This window comes from Lissotriton vulgaris, chromosome 8 (assembly GCF_964263255.1).
Source record: "Lissotriton vulgaris chromosome 8, aLisVul1.2, whole genome shotgun sequence".
Lineage (NCBI taxonomy): Eukaryota > Metazoa > Chordata > Amphibia > Caudata > Salamandridae > Lissotriton > Lissotriton vulgaris.
Genome location: NC_141696.1, coordinates 876,907,154 through 876,922,370, shown reverse-complemented (window position 1 = coordinate 876,922,370; position 15,217 = coordinate 876,907,154). Strand labels below are relative to the sequence as shown.

Here is a 15,217-nt window from a genome sequence, read left to right as displayed (position 1 = left end):
ACAATATCAAATATGCTTTAGCCTTTCACCAAGGATCTTTAAGGTGTTTCTCTCTTGATTTTATAAGTTTTGTGGTTTGGTCTGAGTGACTTGTTTGCCGCCCAAAGCATATGCCTCTTGTGATCAGGGAGTAGTATCCTGCCAACATCAATTTTAAGGCATTGCGTGAGATTGAAAAATGTGATCTGTGGACTGAGTCATAGGAATTGCAGATAAATATGTGAAACTATGAATGTCGGGAGGTCTGACCTACTGAAATGTACCAGGGGAAAAGTTTTGATATACGGTGTTTGCCGCAAACTCATAATTCCACTATGTATCGTCACAAAGGTTACCAGCACATTTCGAAATTTAATGAGGCCCTCATAGTTAAGGTGTATGTCTGAATCCGACAGTACTGCTGCTGTTTATCAGGATTTCCATGTCCAACAAATGATAATTCCTTTCCACTCCAAGTCGTACTATGGTCTTGAGGAAAAAGCATACGAAAATCAAGTGGTAATGGCAATATTCAAAAGTGTTGTAACTGCCAATCAAAGTGACAATCTTACAGCTCATTAAGAAGCTTTTATGAGATCAGCAGTGTTTCAATGGAAATACATTAAAACGTTGCTTCTTCTCAGACTGAACCTGTGCTGACTGCATTTCCGGAAGAAGCCCGTTCTAAAGGAAAAATTGGATTCAAGCTTTACAAGAAATACTTCAAGGCTGGGGCAAGTCATTTGATGATCTTCATTCTTCTGGTACTGAATGTCTCGGCACAGGTAATTGATTAATTAAAATGTTAACATTTAAAATGCATTCAAGTTGTACCGTTTTCCCTTTTGACCCCTATCACACCCATTAAACCCCTGGAAAAATGAGCTAATTGGCCGGCCACTATCACTGTGCCCATCATTTCAGTGACAGGGATTACACAAATAAATTTCCTGCTTTCAAAAATTAACTTTAAAATGTAAAATTGAATCTCCTTGCAGAAATGTTTTTTCTATTTCTGTTCTTTATTTTCATGCCAAGGGTATACATTCTAACATGCACAACCAGGCAACCTGTTTGTGTGCTTATGTTGAATATAGGAATCATGCTTTCACATAAGTGGGTGATGACCATTGTTTCCACTCAATCCTTCAATTTTAGTGTCTTTGCTAAAATGAAGTGTAAGAGGTTAAAATGGCCTAACAGATTGGGCTCTGTCTTGGGTTTGTTCATTCTACAAGTTAAGGAGCTCATGTAAAGATTATATTCTAATTGGTGATTGCATCCTCATTTCCGTCTTGATCTGTCTTCAAGTATGAGACTGGGCCTGGATATTTTTTGATCTAGCTCGACAAAGGCAACCAATGCTAGGTGTCTCTGTCTTACATTAGGAATGGAGTTGATGTTGAGGCTGTAAGATCTTGAGCTGCAGTGTTTTTCTGCTGTCTTAAGGATTTTTTTATTGACACATCCTATATCCGTCCGAAACATCCTTCTGAGCCCTGCAGGTCATGTACCATGCAAGTCTAGTGAGAGTCCTGCAATCTGATATTTACGGTACTTCTCCTTACATTTTGTCATGTCAGTTTTAGCCTTCATCCAACCATAGGCAAATTGAGATGAGGAGGCATAGTTTGCAATGGCTTTCTTGATTGAAAGATCATTCCTGTCCAGACCTCAGACACATTACAGTATCAATTCCAGGAGCCATTCCCCTTGTAAGCATCACAAGAGGCACAAGTGCGAGCATAAGTCATTCTTATCTTGTTAAAGCAAAACAACACAAAAAGAAAAAGTGATATTTCTCCTCTGAACCTGTGCCTATGTTAGGGCCAATTCCACAAGTACGTTCCCCTCATGTATGGGCTTCTGTTGCCTAGATTAAGGTTTATCAGACAATTCATGCTGACTACAAATCACCCCAATTACATCCACAACTACAGTCCTTTTGGATGCTGTTGTAAGGGTAGCTATTTTGATTTCAGCTCCCATTCCAACCTTTTTTCAACTTTCTCCCATTTTCTGATCCTGCGCGGAAGCAGCTTCCTGAGTTCATTCCTGTTTCAACTATCCTCTATGGATTTTCAATGTTGCACCTTCAAAAACAGTCTGTCAGGCAGAGGAAATTCTATACACAGTTAAAAGCAAATCTCAGGCGTATTTTAGAAGAAAAATAAATCTCATCCATCCCTAGAATTAATAGGGTGGGTGGCAACCTTTCAAGGGTCCAATAATTGTTTCAGCTCAAATTCATATTTTTACCCTTTTCTGTCAAATTCATCACATGGATGATGATAGTAGTAAGGGGTCAACCTACTCCCTCTGGACTACACAACATCTACATTATTGAATGAACTCCAAATTCAGGTAAACTTAATACTTCCCCCAAGACTGACTTCACTTATGTTTGGAAAAGGTCTTTATAATTTATGATTCCTTCACCTCTCGATCACCCTCTCGAGATGACTTGTTTTGTTGGTTTAAAGCTTTTTATTTGGCTCTGCCATGGTCAACCATAGCCTCAATTTATAGAGAGGCAGGAGAGGGGACTGATAGAATTGACACTTGGGTCCCTTTTAAGGAGTTGCTTCTAGCAAAGTCATTTTGGTGCTGAAAGCACCTCCTGGCTGTGTTGACTTTTCATTTTTAGATTAAAAAAACGACTGGATCCTTTCTGGCACTAAGAAATGGGGGTTAGGTAAGGAATCTCTGACAGCTGTATAATTCATCTGTAACAATCCTACAGTAAGAAGCTCACTTGTTCTTTAATTAAATGCGTAAATGCTTATAATACTAAAAAGCTGATGATAGCGTAATGTTCACTAGACTTGTTTGTATTAAAATGGCTCAAAGAAGGTCTTTGTGGCCCAAACAAAATGGCATCAGTGCCTCTCATGACCCACAATCACGCATCTCTTGGTAGGGAGTATTGGAAAACTGTGGTTGTCAGGAAGAGCATGACCAGCACCTGAAAACTATTGACTTCCTGTAAATAGTTTAATGTGTTAAGGTGGACTGGTTGGCTATTCATCAGAGCCTGGTGCCAAAGCCTGTGTGAGGTATGGGTTAGCTTTAATCTGTTGTGTGAAATATAGCAGGTCTTTCATGAATTGTCCAGTGTCTTGGCTTCCCTTGTCTAACCTTATAACAAACACAGGGTTAAATAAAAGCAACCATGCATGTAATATTTCAACAAAGAGGACAGGCTTGGCCTCAAAATGGCCAGCTAAAGATGCATGCAGAACAGTAGGGTAGTTTGTAATTTTTAAAGTTTAATTTAAAATTGTCAATCCACTCCAAAGTCCAACATTTTCTCAACTTTTGCTTAAATTGTAGTTCAAACAGTAAGTGTATTTATTTTAGATTTCTGTTGACGGGTTAGTCCATCACAACGATGAAAGATATTCAGTCTGCCGAAATATAAATCCCATAGGATAATATGGGATTTATATTTCAGTTGACTGGATCTCCGTCACGGTTGTGACGGAGTAACCCGTTCTCCGAAATCTAATTCAGCCCCTAAATCTGACTCCTTCAAAGTCAAACACTTTCACTGCATTTTCTATTGTTGGAGTGGGAGTAGTAAAATTAGTCCCTCAAAATAACAACACCTTTACTGTTTTAGATTGCGTTGGAGTGGAAATATAGGGCCCGATTCACAGAATGAACTTACTACTTTTGGCATTCACAGAATGCACTTACTACTTTTGGTATTCACAGAATGAACTTACTCATTTCGGTATTCACAGAAGTTAGGACTACTAACTTTAGGACTCCTAAATGCCTTCTGTGAATACCAAAAGTCTTAAAATTAGGATTTTTCTCTATTTAGTAGTAGTAAAGTTATGACTCCTAACTTTAGGATGCCTAAATGCCTTCTGTGAATACCGAAATTACGATTTTCTCAATTTAGTAGTAGTAAAGTTAGGACTACTAACTTTAGGATGTCTAAATGCCTTCTGTGAATACCGAAAGTCTTAAAATTACGTTTTTCTCACTTTAGTAGTAGTAAAGTTAGTAGTCCTATCTTTACTACTACTAAATAGGGAAAAAACCTAATTTTAAGACTTTCGGTATTCACAGAAGGCATTTAGGCATCCTAAAGTTAGGTATCCTTTTTGTTAACGGGATCGATTCTATGGCAAAATATTTGAGACACTGAGGTCTACTATTGTGACATGCCTCAAAGTGTCTAGCCACTGGGTAACTTTGATCTTTATTAACAATGGCGCGGAGGTACTGTAAGATACGTTTATGAATTTGTAGTTTGCTGCTGCCAATATATCTGAGTTTACAATCACATTCCAATATATACACACAATATTCTGTTCTGCAGGTTAGATGTTGTTTTATTTCCCTGGTGATTCTGGGAATTACTGTGGTGTATTTCTTGGTATTAACACCATGTTGACAAGCCTTGCATGCCAGGCATTTGTAGAAACCCCTACTGGTAGGCCGCCATGGTTCTTTTCCAAGATGTTCCTCACTGTTTTTTGAGAGGATAGAGCCCATGCTCAAACCTTTACGATAGGTTATTAATGGGTTTGGGGGCATCAGATCTCCAATAGTGGGATCATCTTTGACAAAGTGCCAGTTTCTTCTGACTATACTCCTGATTTCTTTTTTCTGCTTAGAATCTGACATCATTGGCATTGCTACCTTGCAGTGTATTAGGTTTCTCTTTGTAAATTAACAAATCACCTCTATTTTTAAGCCACGACTTCCTCATGGCAGTATTCAATGTCTTGGCACTGTAACCCCTATCCACAAATCTCAAAAAGCTTTCTTGTTGCTTAATAATCATGTCATCAATATTGCTACGGATGCGGCGGATGCGTAGCATCTCACCGTAGGGTATTGATTTGATTAAGTGTTGTGGATGGGCACTCGTTGCATGTAAAAGAGTGTTACCTGCCGTCGGTTTCCTAAAAAAGGTACTGGTAAGAATATTATTGGATATTAAAACCTGTACATCTAAGAATGTCACCGATTCCCTGCTCACATTAGAGGTAAAATGCAAATTAAAATCATTTTCATTGATGTCATGTATGAAATTTAAAATACTCTCTTCAGAACCATGCCATACAATAAATAAATCATCAATAAAACGAAACCAACAAGTTATGTTAGAGGTGCAGTATTCCTATATATATATACTACTATTATAAAGGAAGAACATTGAGGCTTTGAGTCGGGTAAACTCGGGAACCACAGCGCCAATCCACACACCCGATACATCGTTGTAATCCTCAGGGTGTGCAGATGGACATAGGCTATATAAATTAAAATTAAATACGTTATTAAAAAATATAAGTAAAAAAAAAAGTCGTCCCTTCAAAGTAGCGCCAGCCGCGACGTGCTTGCTGACATCAGGAGCGGCGTACACGCGAGGAGCGGGGTACAGGAGCGGCGGAGAACAGCGCGGGGAGGAGCGGCGGAGATCAGTGCGGGGAGGAGCAGTGACGAGGAGCGGCGGAGATCAGGGGAGCAGCGGATATGAATGGCGGACAGGCGGTGAGGATCGGCGGGCAGACAGTGAGGGGCTGCAGAGATTGAATATTCACTGTACTGTACGGCTCTAATAATTTAGTGAGAGCTGGTACTAGGGCCTATCGGAGGAGCTCCACTTGCTCTCCTATTAAAGGGCCCGCACCAGGATTTTTAAGGCTGCAAACACTGCGAGCTCTTACTCTTTCTTCCCCATGGCAACCACTGTACCACTGCCATCTTTTCAGCCCCCCGCTGCAGCCTTCCGGACATCGCCACCAGTGCTGGGAAGGTACAAGCATGCCATCTCTGCATTGTTTTGGTATGCTGTTTTATATTAAGGTAGAGGCTGTTTGTATAGCACCTGTGGCAGCCATGGATTGCTTCTAACCACTGAAAATCATGTTGAATCGTCAGGTGTGCGCAAGAGTGGAGCAGCTGCCGTGTTCTTCTCAGATGAGAGCGTAAGGTGCTGATAACATGGAATTGTGAAACGCACAGAGCACTGCTATCAGGCCCATGAGCACAGTGAATATAAAGCGTGTCTGCTGTTCAGAAAAGGCATTTCCTTTGAAATTGAATAAATTAGTTGTCGGGGAAGTGACGGGACAGTACAGGCACTTCTGAGGGGCAAGCAGGTACTCTATGACGCTAACTACCTGCACTTTTCCATTAAGGAGACAAAGGAGGCTCAATAAAAAGAGCATTTATAAAAAAAAGCAAAGAATGTATAAATAAAGAAAGAGAAAGCACACGTAGACAATCTGTTCTGTTATGTTAATCACTGGCAGGTGGATGGGTAACGTTCAACACAATGAAAATAGAGGGGATTAAAAATATAAAAAGGTATTGGACACAGCCTGTGCGTCACGCAGAGCACCCGGGTCACCACTCTGCGGAGAACAGTCAACAAGTCCTAATAATGTGTCTCGTGGGCAGGTACCAAACGGGGCATTACAGCAGGAAAAAGTGACATGAGCAGTGACGTGGGCAGGTTACACAACGTCAGGGCGGGCGGGTCCCTGAGCCATGATTGCTCCCGGACAACGTCGGAACGGGCTGCTAGTATATATATATTGTGATATATATATATATATATATATATATATATATGCTGGCGATTGCGTGATAATAAACCACCTTTGAAATCATCTCTTGCGCTGTGGAGTGGTCTGTACCTGTGGGTCCCGTTGGTTTCTTACGGATCTCTTGTCCTTTTGGAATAAACGGAGCAGGACTGTGAATCGTATATATATATATATAATTTAAATGTGATAAATGTTTTTTATATATGTTTGGTAATTTTAAGTTGTATGTTATTGTTACTATTTTGTAATCATTTATTTTTAAAATTGTTATATATTGTGTTTGCATATATAAAATATATATTAAAAGTACATTAATACTTACAACTTTTTATATATACATATATATAGTTACTAATAAAACTATGGGGCCAATTCTGATCTCGTCTGGAAAGCATTCAGCTTACTTCAATAGGAGCCTGGGTTCCGAACGAGAACACAGGCTCCCATTAAAGAAGGGGTGGCTGGGAAAAAATCGTGCACCCTGTGGCAGGCACCCCATGGTGCCTGCCACACTTTGCATGGTCAGAAAAGAAGGACCTATGGGTACAACCACGGGCCCCATTTGGAAGGCTCCGGGTGAAGGGAGGCCTGCTACAGGCCCCCAAAGACAGATTCCGACAGCCATTTGGTTCTGGGCAAACTGAATTGGAAGGGCTGTCCGAATAGGTCATCGTAATCGCTCACTTGGAAACCTTGTCCATAGAGCTGTACTAATCAGCTCCGAAAGGCTCGATCTATACGAATGCCTTTGGGAACCAAATCGATAAGCCCTAACGTTACCTGGCATTGTAATCAGTCGTTCGGAACTGGATACGATTCTGTCGGAAATAAGGGCGCTTTGCAAGATTTGGCAAACCCGAATCTAATTCGGAGCCCTTCCAAACGGGATCAGAATCGGCCACTATGTATTTTTAATTACATTATTTTGTTGGTTAACATTTTAAATAAATCATATACAATGCTAGCTATAGATCTAAATATTTCAATACATTAGCATTTTTGGTGATATTCTCTTCTACAGTATTTTGGAAACAATATTATGGTAGTTTACGTGCAAAGTAGGTAAACTCGATATTTGTGTAGATCATATTTTTGACTCAATGTTATTGCTTCACAATTGTGTGCTAAATTATATTTTTTATCAAAGCCCCTAGAGAAAATAATTATAATTATATATATGTTCACTGAAAAAACCATAGGTTTCACACCAGTTATAGTTAGGAATTAGCATTTTAAAAACCTATGAAATTCACTGAAAAAACAATAGGTTTCACAGCAGTTATAGTTAGCAATTAGCATTTAAAAAACCCATTAAATTCACTGAAAAAAACATAGGTTCCACACCAGTTATAGTTAGCTGGAACTTTTACTGACATAAAACCATTGAAATTCCACATTACAGTTTGTTGGACTCACTATAACTTGCGCGCCTGCAATGCACTGCTGATGACGTCACATATTACATCACTCATGACATGGTCAGTGACATCACTCATGACATCACTGATGACACCATCCAGTGAATGTGTGTCTTTCAGTAAAATAAATATGTTTAACATATGTATTTGTAAAGGTCGATGGAAGAATACATTTTTAAATAATTGTCTAAATGGATGTTTTAAAAAAAAATTGATTGGTTAACTGGCTTATCAAGTGTATCTTAGTGAATACATATATTAGCGAGTAATGTTTAAATATTTAAATATATGTATCAGTGTTTCACTTTGTGTATAAGTGGCTGCATGGGTTGGTGAGTAGCTACATGTGTGTGTGTATGGGTTATTAGATGTTTTTTTTAGTATTAGTATGAGTGTCTGTATGGTTTGGTGGGGGTATTACTTAGCACATAGATGCATCAATAACTGACTCACTGTTTGTATGTGTTTTGAAGACAGCATATGTGCAGGACTGTATGGGTGGATGAGTGTGTATATGTGTGTGTTAGTGAGTTAATGACTGTCTGACTAGTGTTTTTATCAGTAACTACTATATGTGAGTATTGATGTATATAAGTAAGTATATGTGAGAGTGAGAGATTGTAAGAGTTCCTGTTTAAAAAAGTATGTGTTTCTATAAGTGTTTGTTTAAGAGAGTAAGTATGTGTAAGTTTCCTTAGAAGTAAGGTGGTAGTGTGTGTATAGTTGTATATGTAAATAAATAGATGTTCTATAGTTTATTTGCATGTGTGAGTATGTGTGTGAGTAACTTTTGGATGACTGTCGGCGTGTAACAGGATGTATATGTGTATCACTACATATGATGAGTGAGTATATGTATGAGTGACTATATAGAACTGTTGGTGAATGAGTGGATGTGCATATAGATGGTGGAATTACTGAATTGCTTGTTGTAACTGGTATGGGTATGTCCATTTTTTTGAAAATGTTAGTTTCTATTTTTTAACAGTGATGTCATGAGTGATGTCACTGACCATGTCATGAGTGATGTAGTATGTGACATCATCAGCAGTGCATTGCAGGCGCGCAAGTTATAGTGAGTCCAACTAACTATAACGTGGAATTTCAATGGTTTTATGTCAGTAAAATTTCCAGCTAACTATAACTGGTGTGAAACCTATGGTTTTTTCAGTGAATTGAATAGGTTTTTTGAAGGCTAATTCCTAACTATAACAGGTGTGAAACCTATGTTTTTTTCAATGAATTTCATAGCTTTTTAAAATGCTAATTCCTAACTATAACTGGTGTGAAACCTATGTTTTTTTCAGTGAATTTCAAAAGTTTTTTATTAGCAAATTTCTATAGCTATGAAATGTAATATTTTTTAAAATAATGAATCCTATATTGTATATTTATGGAATACTATTTTTTTAATGTATATTCATTTTTTTATTTTTTTATTTTTTTGCCTTGGAGTGCTCCCGGTGGACGTACCGGTGAGCGCACCAGTAAGCGCAGTATTGCATGAAGAAAAGGGACAGAGAGAGTGGTGTTAAGAGAAAGAGAGCTTGAGGGAGGAACACAGAGGGACTGTGTAATAGATAGTAAGACAGAGAAAAGGTGTTAGAGGAAGTAACTGAGAAAAGGAAAGACATGGGAAGTACCAGAGAGAAAGGACAGAGAGAGTAAAGGAAGGAGTGACAGAAAGGGACTGAGTGAACCAGAAAAAAAAGGTAAGTGAGGGAGTGTAGGTGAGCAGGTAGACTGAAAGAAGTTGAATGTGGTAGGAAAGTAAGGAAAAGAGAAGTAAACATGGAGGATAAGAATAAGTGAGGGAAGCAGAGTAAGGAAACGGGGGTGAGGTAGGGTGAGAGAAAAATAGTGAGGTTAAAGCAAAGGGTGATGACAAACTACATTTTTTTAGTCACACTTACCATATAATTAATGTAAACTTAATTACATGTTTTTACTACACTTTGTATCTGTGAAAGAGAGAAGAAAAAATAAGTTATAATTAGTAAAATATATATTTTAAAATAGAAGAGACAGGTCAAGAGGTAAAAAATCATAAAAGTGTACTAAGAAATAAAGCAAGAGTGAAGGATACAGAAAGGGAAATAAAGTAATGTAGAAGGACAAAAAGAGGGAAAAAGAAATAGAAGGAGAGCAAATTATTGAAGGTAAGTAAGATACTAAAATAATGTGAGATACCAAAACTAAATCAGGAAAGAGGAGTAAGTAAAAGGGGAATGAGTGAAAGGGAAAGGAGTCTGATTGAGGATCCATTTACAAGAAAGAGGAATGGAAGATGACTGAGAGTGAGTGGAGGGGAGTCACAAAGTGAAGGGATGAAGGGAGTGAGGATAATATAGAAGGATTGAGGGAAAAGGAGTGAGGAAGTAAGTACACAGAAGGACTAATGGAAGTACAGAGTGAAGTGCAGTACAATGAGTGTAGAAAAGAAAAAGAGTAAAGGAGCAAAAGCAGGAAAGAGAGGGGAAGAGGACTAAAGCAGTGGTACTGAGAGAATGTGAGAAAGCTGAAAAGTGATGCAAGGGAGAGAGGGGATGCAGACAGTTGAAATGGGATTGAGGGGTTGTGAAAGAAGTGGAGTAAAGGAACATCGATGCAACAAAGTGAGAGAAAGGCAGTGTGAGTGAGTAAAGAGAGCTGAAAAAGGGTGGCAAAGGAAAGTGAGTGTGAGACAATGGGAATACAATATAAATTACACAATACAAACTATAGAATAACTTGTACAACATGTTAGATAGTTTATTTTTGCTGTGCGCAGAATATATTGAATTTCACTAAAAACAGTGAGTTCAAACTATTCATCATATGACAGCGGTGAAAAAAACACAATGTAAAAGATTGTGTTTTAAAAAACCCATATAAACCTACAAATCATATATGTACACTAATCTTTCATTCACTTACTTTTCCTTGAGGCCAAATAGTAGATCTGAAGGTCCTTTTTGTTGGAAAATACTCTGCTGTTCTTTTAAATTTCCATTTCATCGACTTTCTATAAAAAAACATCTGAAATAATTCTCAACGTTTTCATTTTCCTCCTTGTGTTAAGTTATGACTCTTTGCTCATACCTTCAACTTTCCTTACGGCCAAATAGTGTCAGATATATCAGTATGTTTTTAAATGTCTCAAATAAAACTCAGAAATTACCGTTTACCCGATGTTTTGAAAGAAAAGCTCATATGACATTTTCACAATGTTTAAATATTCATATTCCCTTTTTGGATCACTCATGTTCAACATTTCCTATAATACTGATATCACTTACTATGAGATCCACTTACATTACCTATATGAGAACTGGATTTTTTATGTTATGTTGATCATTTTTACTCACAATATAATTTTAAACAGTAGACTAACTTTTATTAACTGCTCCCGTCTTCATAGGCCAATTACCTTTACTTAAACTTTGGTTCTAAAAACACTAGGTAAGAATTTTTTAAGTCAAAAGCTAAACGTTGTTTATAAGTCAAATGAGAATCATTTCAGTAAGTCCAACCTTTTTGACATTTTAAATAAGCTGTATAATGCCCTGATGTTGTCGAAGGACCCTCATGATAAATAACAGCTACAGTTGCAAAGGTTCTTCCTGAAATTGATAACTGAGAAGCCACGAAATTTTTGATACAAGTTGTCAATTTAGTTCCATCAGGTCTACATCGTTGGAACACTAAAATGACATACTGACCATAAGTTTGTATAAATAATGTGGACAGCATTGGACACTTACATTGGGTACACACCATATTATGATCAGCTGCTTTAACTAGATTATTAAATGACACTGATTTGCAGTCTGGTAAAGTCAAATATATAAATCTTTCAGTGTCTATTCTAGTAGTACTTGATAAACTACAATTGTCGCAGTCATGCTGCCATTGATAAGAAAGCCTAAAAAGATTTTCTACATCTACACCTTCATCTTCCAATACACCAAACATATACATTAAAAATTCCTGACAATCCTGCTGAATGTTCTATGACAATTTTTCTTGACCAGAACATATGTCTAAAATATTTCGAATTTCTGTTACACTTTCTATTTTTGCTCTATCACTGCTGCATTTCTCAAACACAGAATTCAATAAACCGCACAATCTTTGATCCAGATTTTCAACAATCTGTTCTTGTAAAGTTTGAAGAAAAAAAACAACATTAACCACTACATTAGCATAGCAGTTGACATCAGAACTGTTTTCAAACTGAAATCCAACAACATTTTCATCAGAATCCTTTTTCTTTCTGTTTTCAATTACATTTTCATCTACTTTTTGTCTTTTTGCTACTACCTCACTGCAATTATTCTCATTTCTTCTTTTTCGGCCTACCACACGTTTTTCAAACAGAGGATATTGAGGCAAATGTGGAGCCTACTCTCTTCTTAACCTATTGTATTCTTTAACACAATCTATATCTGCACAAATCTTTGTCTCATCACACTTAATCAAGTACAATCCTGATAAAGTTCTGACTCGTGATAATGCCACATATGCCATACCCTCTTTAAACACAGAACTTCCAATATTCATCAAAGCACTATCTACACTTAAACCTTGAGATTTATGAATTGTCACCGCATATGCCAAACAAACAGGAAACTGTTTTCGGCGATCATATAAGTCTTTTACAAGCAAAAATCTAGCAGAACAACGACTGATTTGTTGTACTTTCTCAATGCCATCAAATTTAATTTTTAAAAATTCAATTCCATCTCTATTTCTATAATTCACAAAATCAACAACATGACCCATTTACCAGACCTCTTTCAACATTTAAATTCCTTCTCAAAATAATACGACAATTAAAACACACATTCAGAGTCTTTTCAAAACCAGCTGTTTTAGATATACTCTTCTCTAATGAATCCAATTTTGATTTCAAATTTTCTGACAAAATAATTGTTGCTCCCATATGCTCCATTTTATTTATTACTTCCAGTTTCACAATCTCTTCATTTTCTAACTTTAACTTTTTGTTGTTGAAGATGGAACATTTTTGCAGAGTTGGCATCAAACATATCCCAAATTTGTTTTCAGTAATTTTCTTAAAAATATTCTCTGGAAGAATGTTTTCATTTGGATACAAATTTGAAATTAATCGTGCATGTAAAGCTTCTTTCCCATGCTCGCTTACTTTTCCGATTCTTATATCTTGTAGAATTTTTTTATAATCTTCATCTTTTGCCTGTCGCATATTTTGAAACAGTTCTGCATATTTGAAATTTAACCATATATTAATGTTTCCAATGCTTCCAAGGAACTTCCTGGTATCTTCATCTTTACTGGAGTCAACTGCAGTAGATCTCCAAAAACAATAATGTATTTTCCTCCAAATAACACATCATACTCTGGTCTAAGAATTTCTTGCATTCTCAAATGCACAAAAGCAAGCATTAGATTTGAGACCATGCTTACTTCATCAATGATAAGAAGTTCCATTTTCTTCAGGACCCTGGAAACCTCAGAACACGCATCTCCAGATAACTTGTTGTAATGCAATTTATTATCATGCTCAACTGGCAGCATCAGTAAACGATGTAATCCCTTTAATGTTATGAGCTGCCAGTCCAGTTGGAGCGGTTACAACACAAGACAGCGGTGATTCAGTCCTTTTCTGCAGATAAGTTGCAATTGCTTTAATCAGAAAACGTTTTCCTTTTCCCGCTTCTCCACTTACATACAGTCGGACAGCTTTAAATGATGTACATGAGCACTCTTTTTTCTCATGTCTGAATCCATGTTCAATCAGTTCTGTGACTTCGTCATATATCATTTTCTGCTTAACGTTTGGAAAGGGGCGACCACTCGGTCCCCCCGAACGTATGGTTGGGGGCCCAGATCCTCCCGGGAAACCATTTTGGGCGGGGGGCGTGTCACGGCTGGTATGCCCAAAGCGGCGTAGTCGGGGCGCGCCTTTTCCCGCCCAAGAGGGGTTGTCCTAGACACCTACACCGATGGCCACGCCCAGTAGGCGTACCGGCGGAGGGTACACGCCCTCCCGGAGAAGAATAAAGAGAGCGGGAATCCGAAGAAGCATCCTCTTGTTCCTGTGCTTGGAAGCTGCACCCACTTGTTGCACGTGAGCCCTCGACGGAACAAGGAGCAATTTTGAGAATTTTATAATTCTTGTGTTTTTCTTCCAGCGACTTTGTGGCTAAACCGACCAAGGACCGTCTCTGATCGTCTGCGAGTGACTACTTGAAAGGAATGCCGGGCAAAAAGGCAGGAAAGAAGTCCGAGACTGAACAGATGCTCCGGATGTTGGTTGGTAGAATGACGAAAATGGAACGAACCGTTGGACGCGATATGGCGACCATGAAAAAGCAGATGGCTGCGATGAACAATCCGGGTAAACCAAAGAAGGTGATAGGCCCAGCATTGCCGGGTGTTGCCCCGGAGGGTAGGGGGAAGCGGGTCAGGAATAGGGCCCCAGGGGGGAGGTCCCCGTCCCCGAGGTGCCCCCGGCGAGCCCCATCCCGGTCGAGGCTACTCTACTCCCAGACGCGGGTCAGCCGATACCGGTTGTGATTACGCCCGCTAGCGAGGAGGACATGCCGCCTGAATTGGCCGCCCAGTTAGCTGCATGGCTCGGCAAGAAAACAGGGGGTGCAACGGCACCTGGAGACACGGCCGAAGAGGCCAGGTTAGTAATGCAGCAGTTGCGGCATTCATGAGATGCCGCAAAGGCGAATCTCCCTCTTCTCCCCCCACAGGTGACCTCGGAAGGACCGGCAGCTGGCGTGGAGAAAACGGCGGGAACATCAACCTTACCGGGTAAGCAGGTATTGCCAATGGCGGGGGGGGGGGGGCTCATTGCCCTCAAGGCGGGAGAAAGTGGTTCAACATATCCTATTGGCCACGAAAGAGTTAATTTGGGCTGACAAGTATGTGAATATGTTCTCTTTGTTAACTGACCATCAAGAGATGGAGTATGCTAAAACGCAGAAGGATTTATGGCACCCGAGTGTATGGCGAGCCAAGATGGCCGGTTTCAGAGTGGATGAGACAATAACGAATTGGGCCAAGGCCTTTGCGATGTTTACTGCCATTATTGGGGAACGTAAGCCTGAAGTTTTGTCAGAATTATCTTGCTATCAGGCACGAATAATGGATTTTTACGAAACGTATGAGGGTAATGAATGGATGGGTTACGACATGAAGTTCCGTAAGGCCAAGGAGTGCGATTCATCTCTGACGTGGGATTGTCTCGACTCAATCTCTTGGCAGAAGCAGCTC

General features: G+C 38.9%; 1 protein-coding gene across 2 annotated transcripts in view; it reads left to right on the top strand.

Moving 5' to 3' along the window:
• ABCC4 (ATP binding cassette subfamily C member 4 (PEL blood group)) overlaps positions 1 to 15,217 on the top strand; it is a 1,668,368-nt gene that overhangs the window by 860,005 nt on the left and 793,146 nt on the right. For both annotated transcript variants that reach the window (XM_086934802.1, XM_086934803.1), the window contains exon 16: positions 624 to 764. In XM_086934802.1, coding sequence (XP_086790928.1) covers positions 624 to 764 — 141 coding nt within the window. The remainder of the gene's footprint in view (positions 1 to 623; positions 765 to 15,217) is intronic.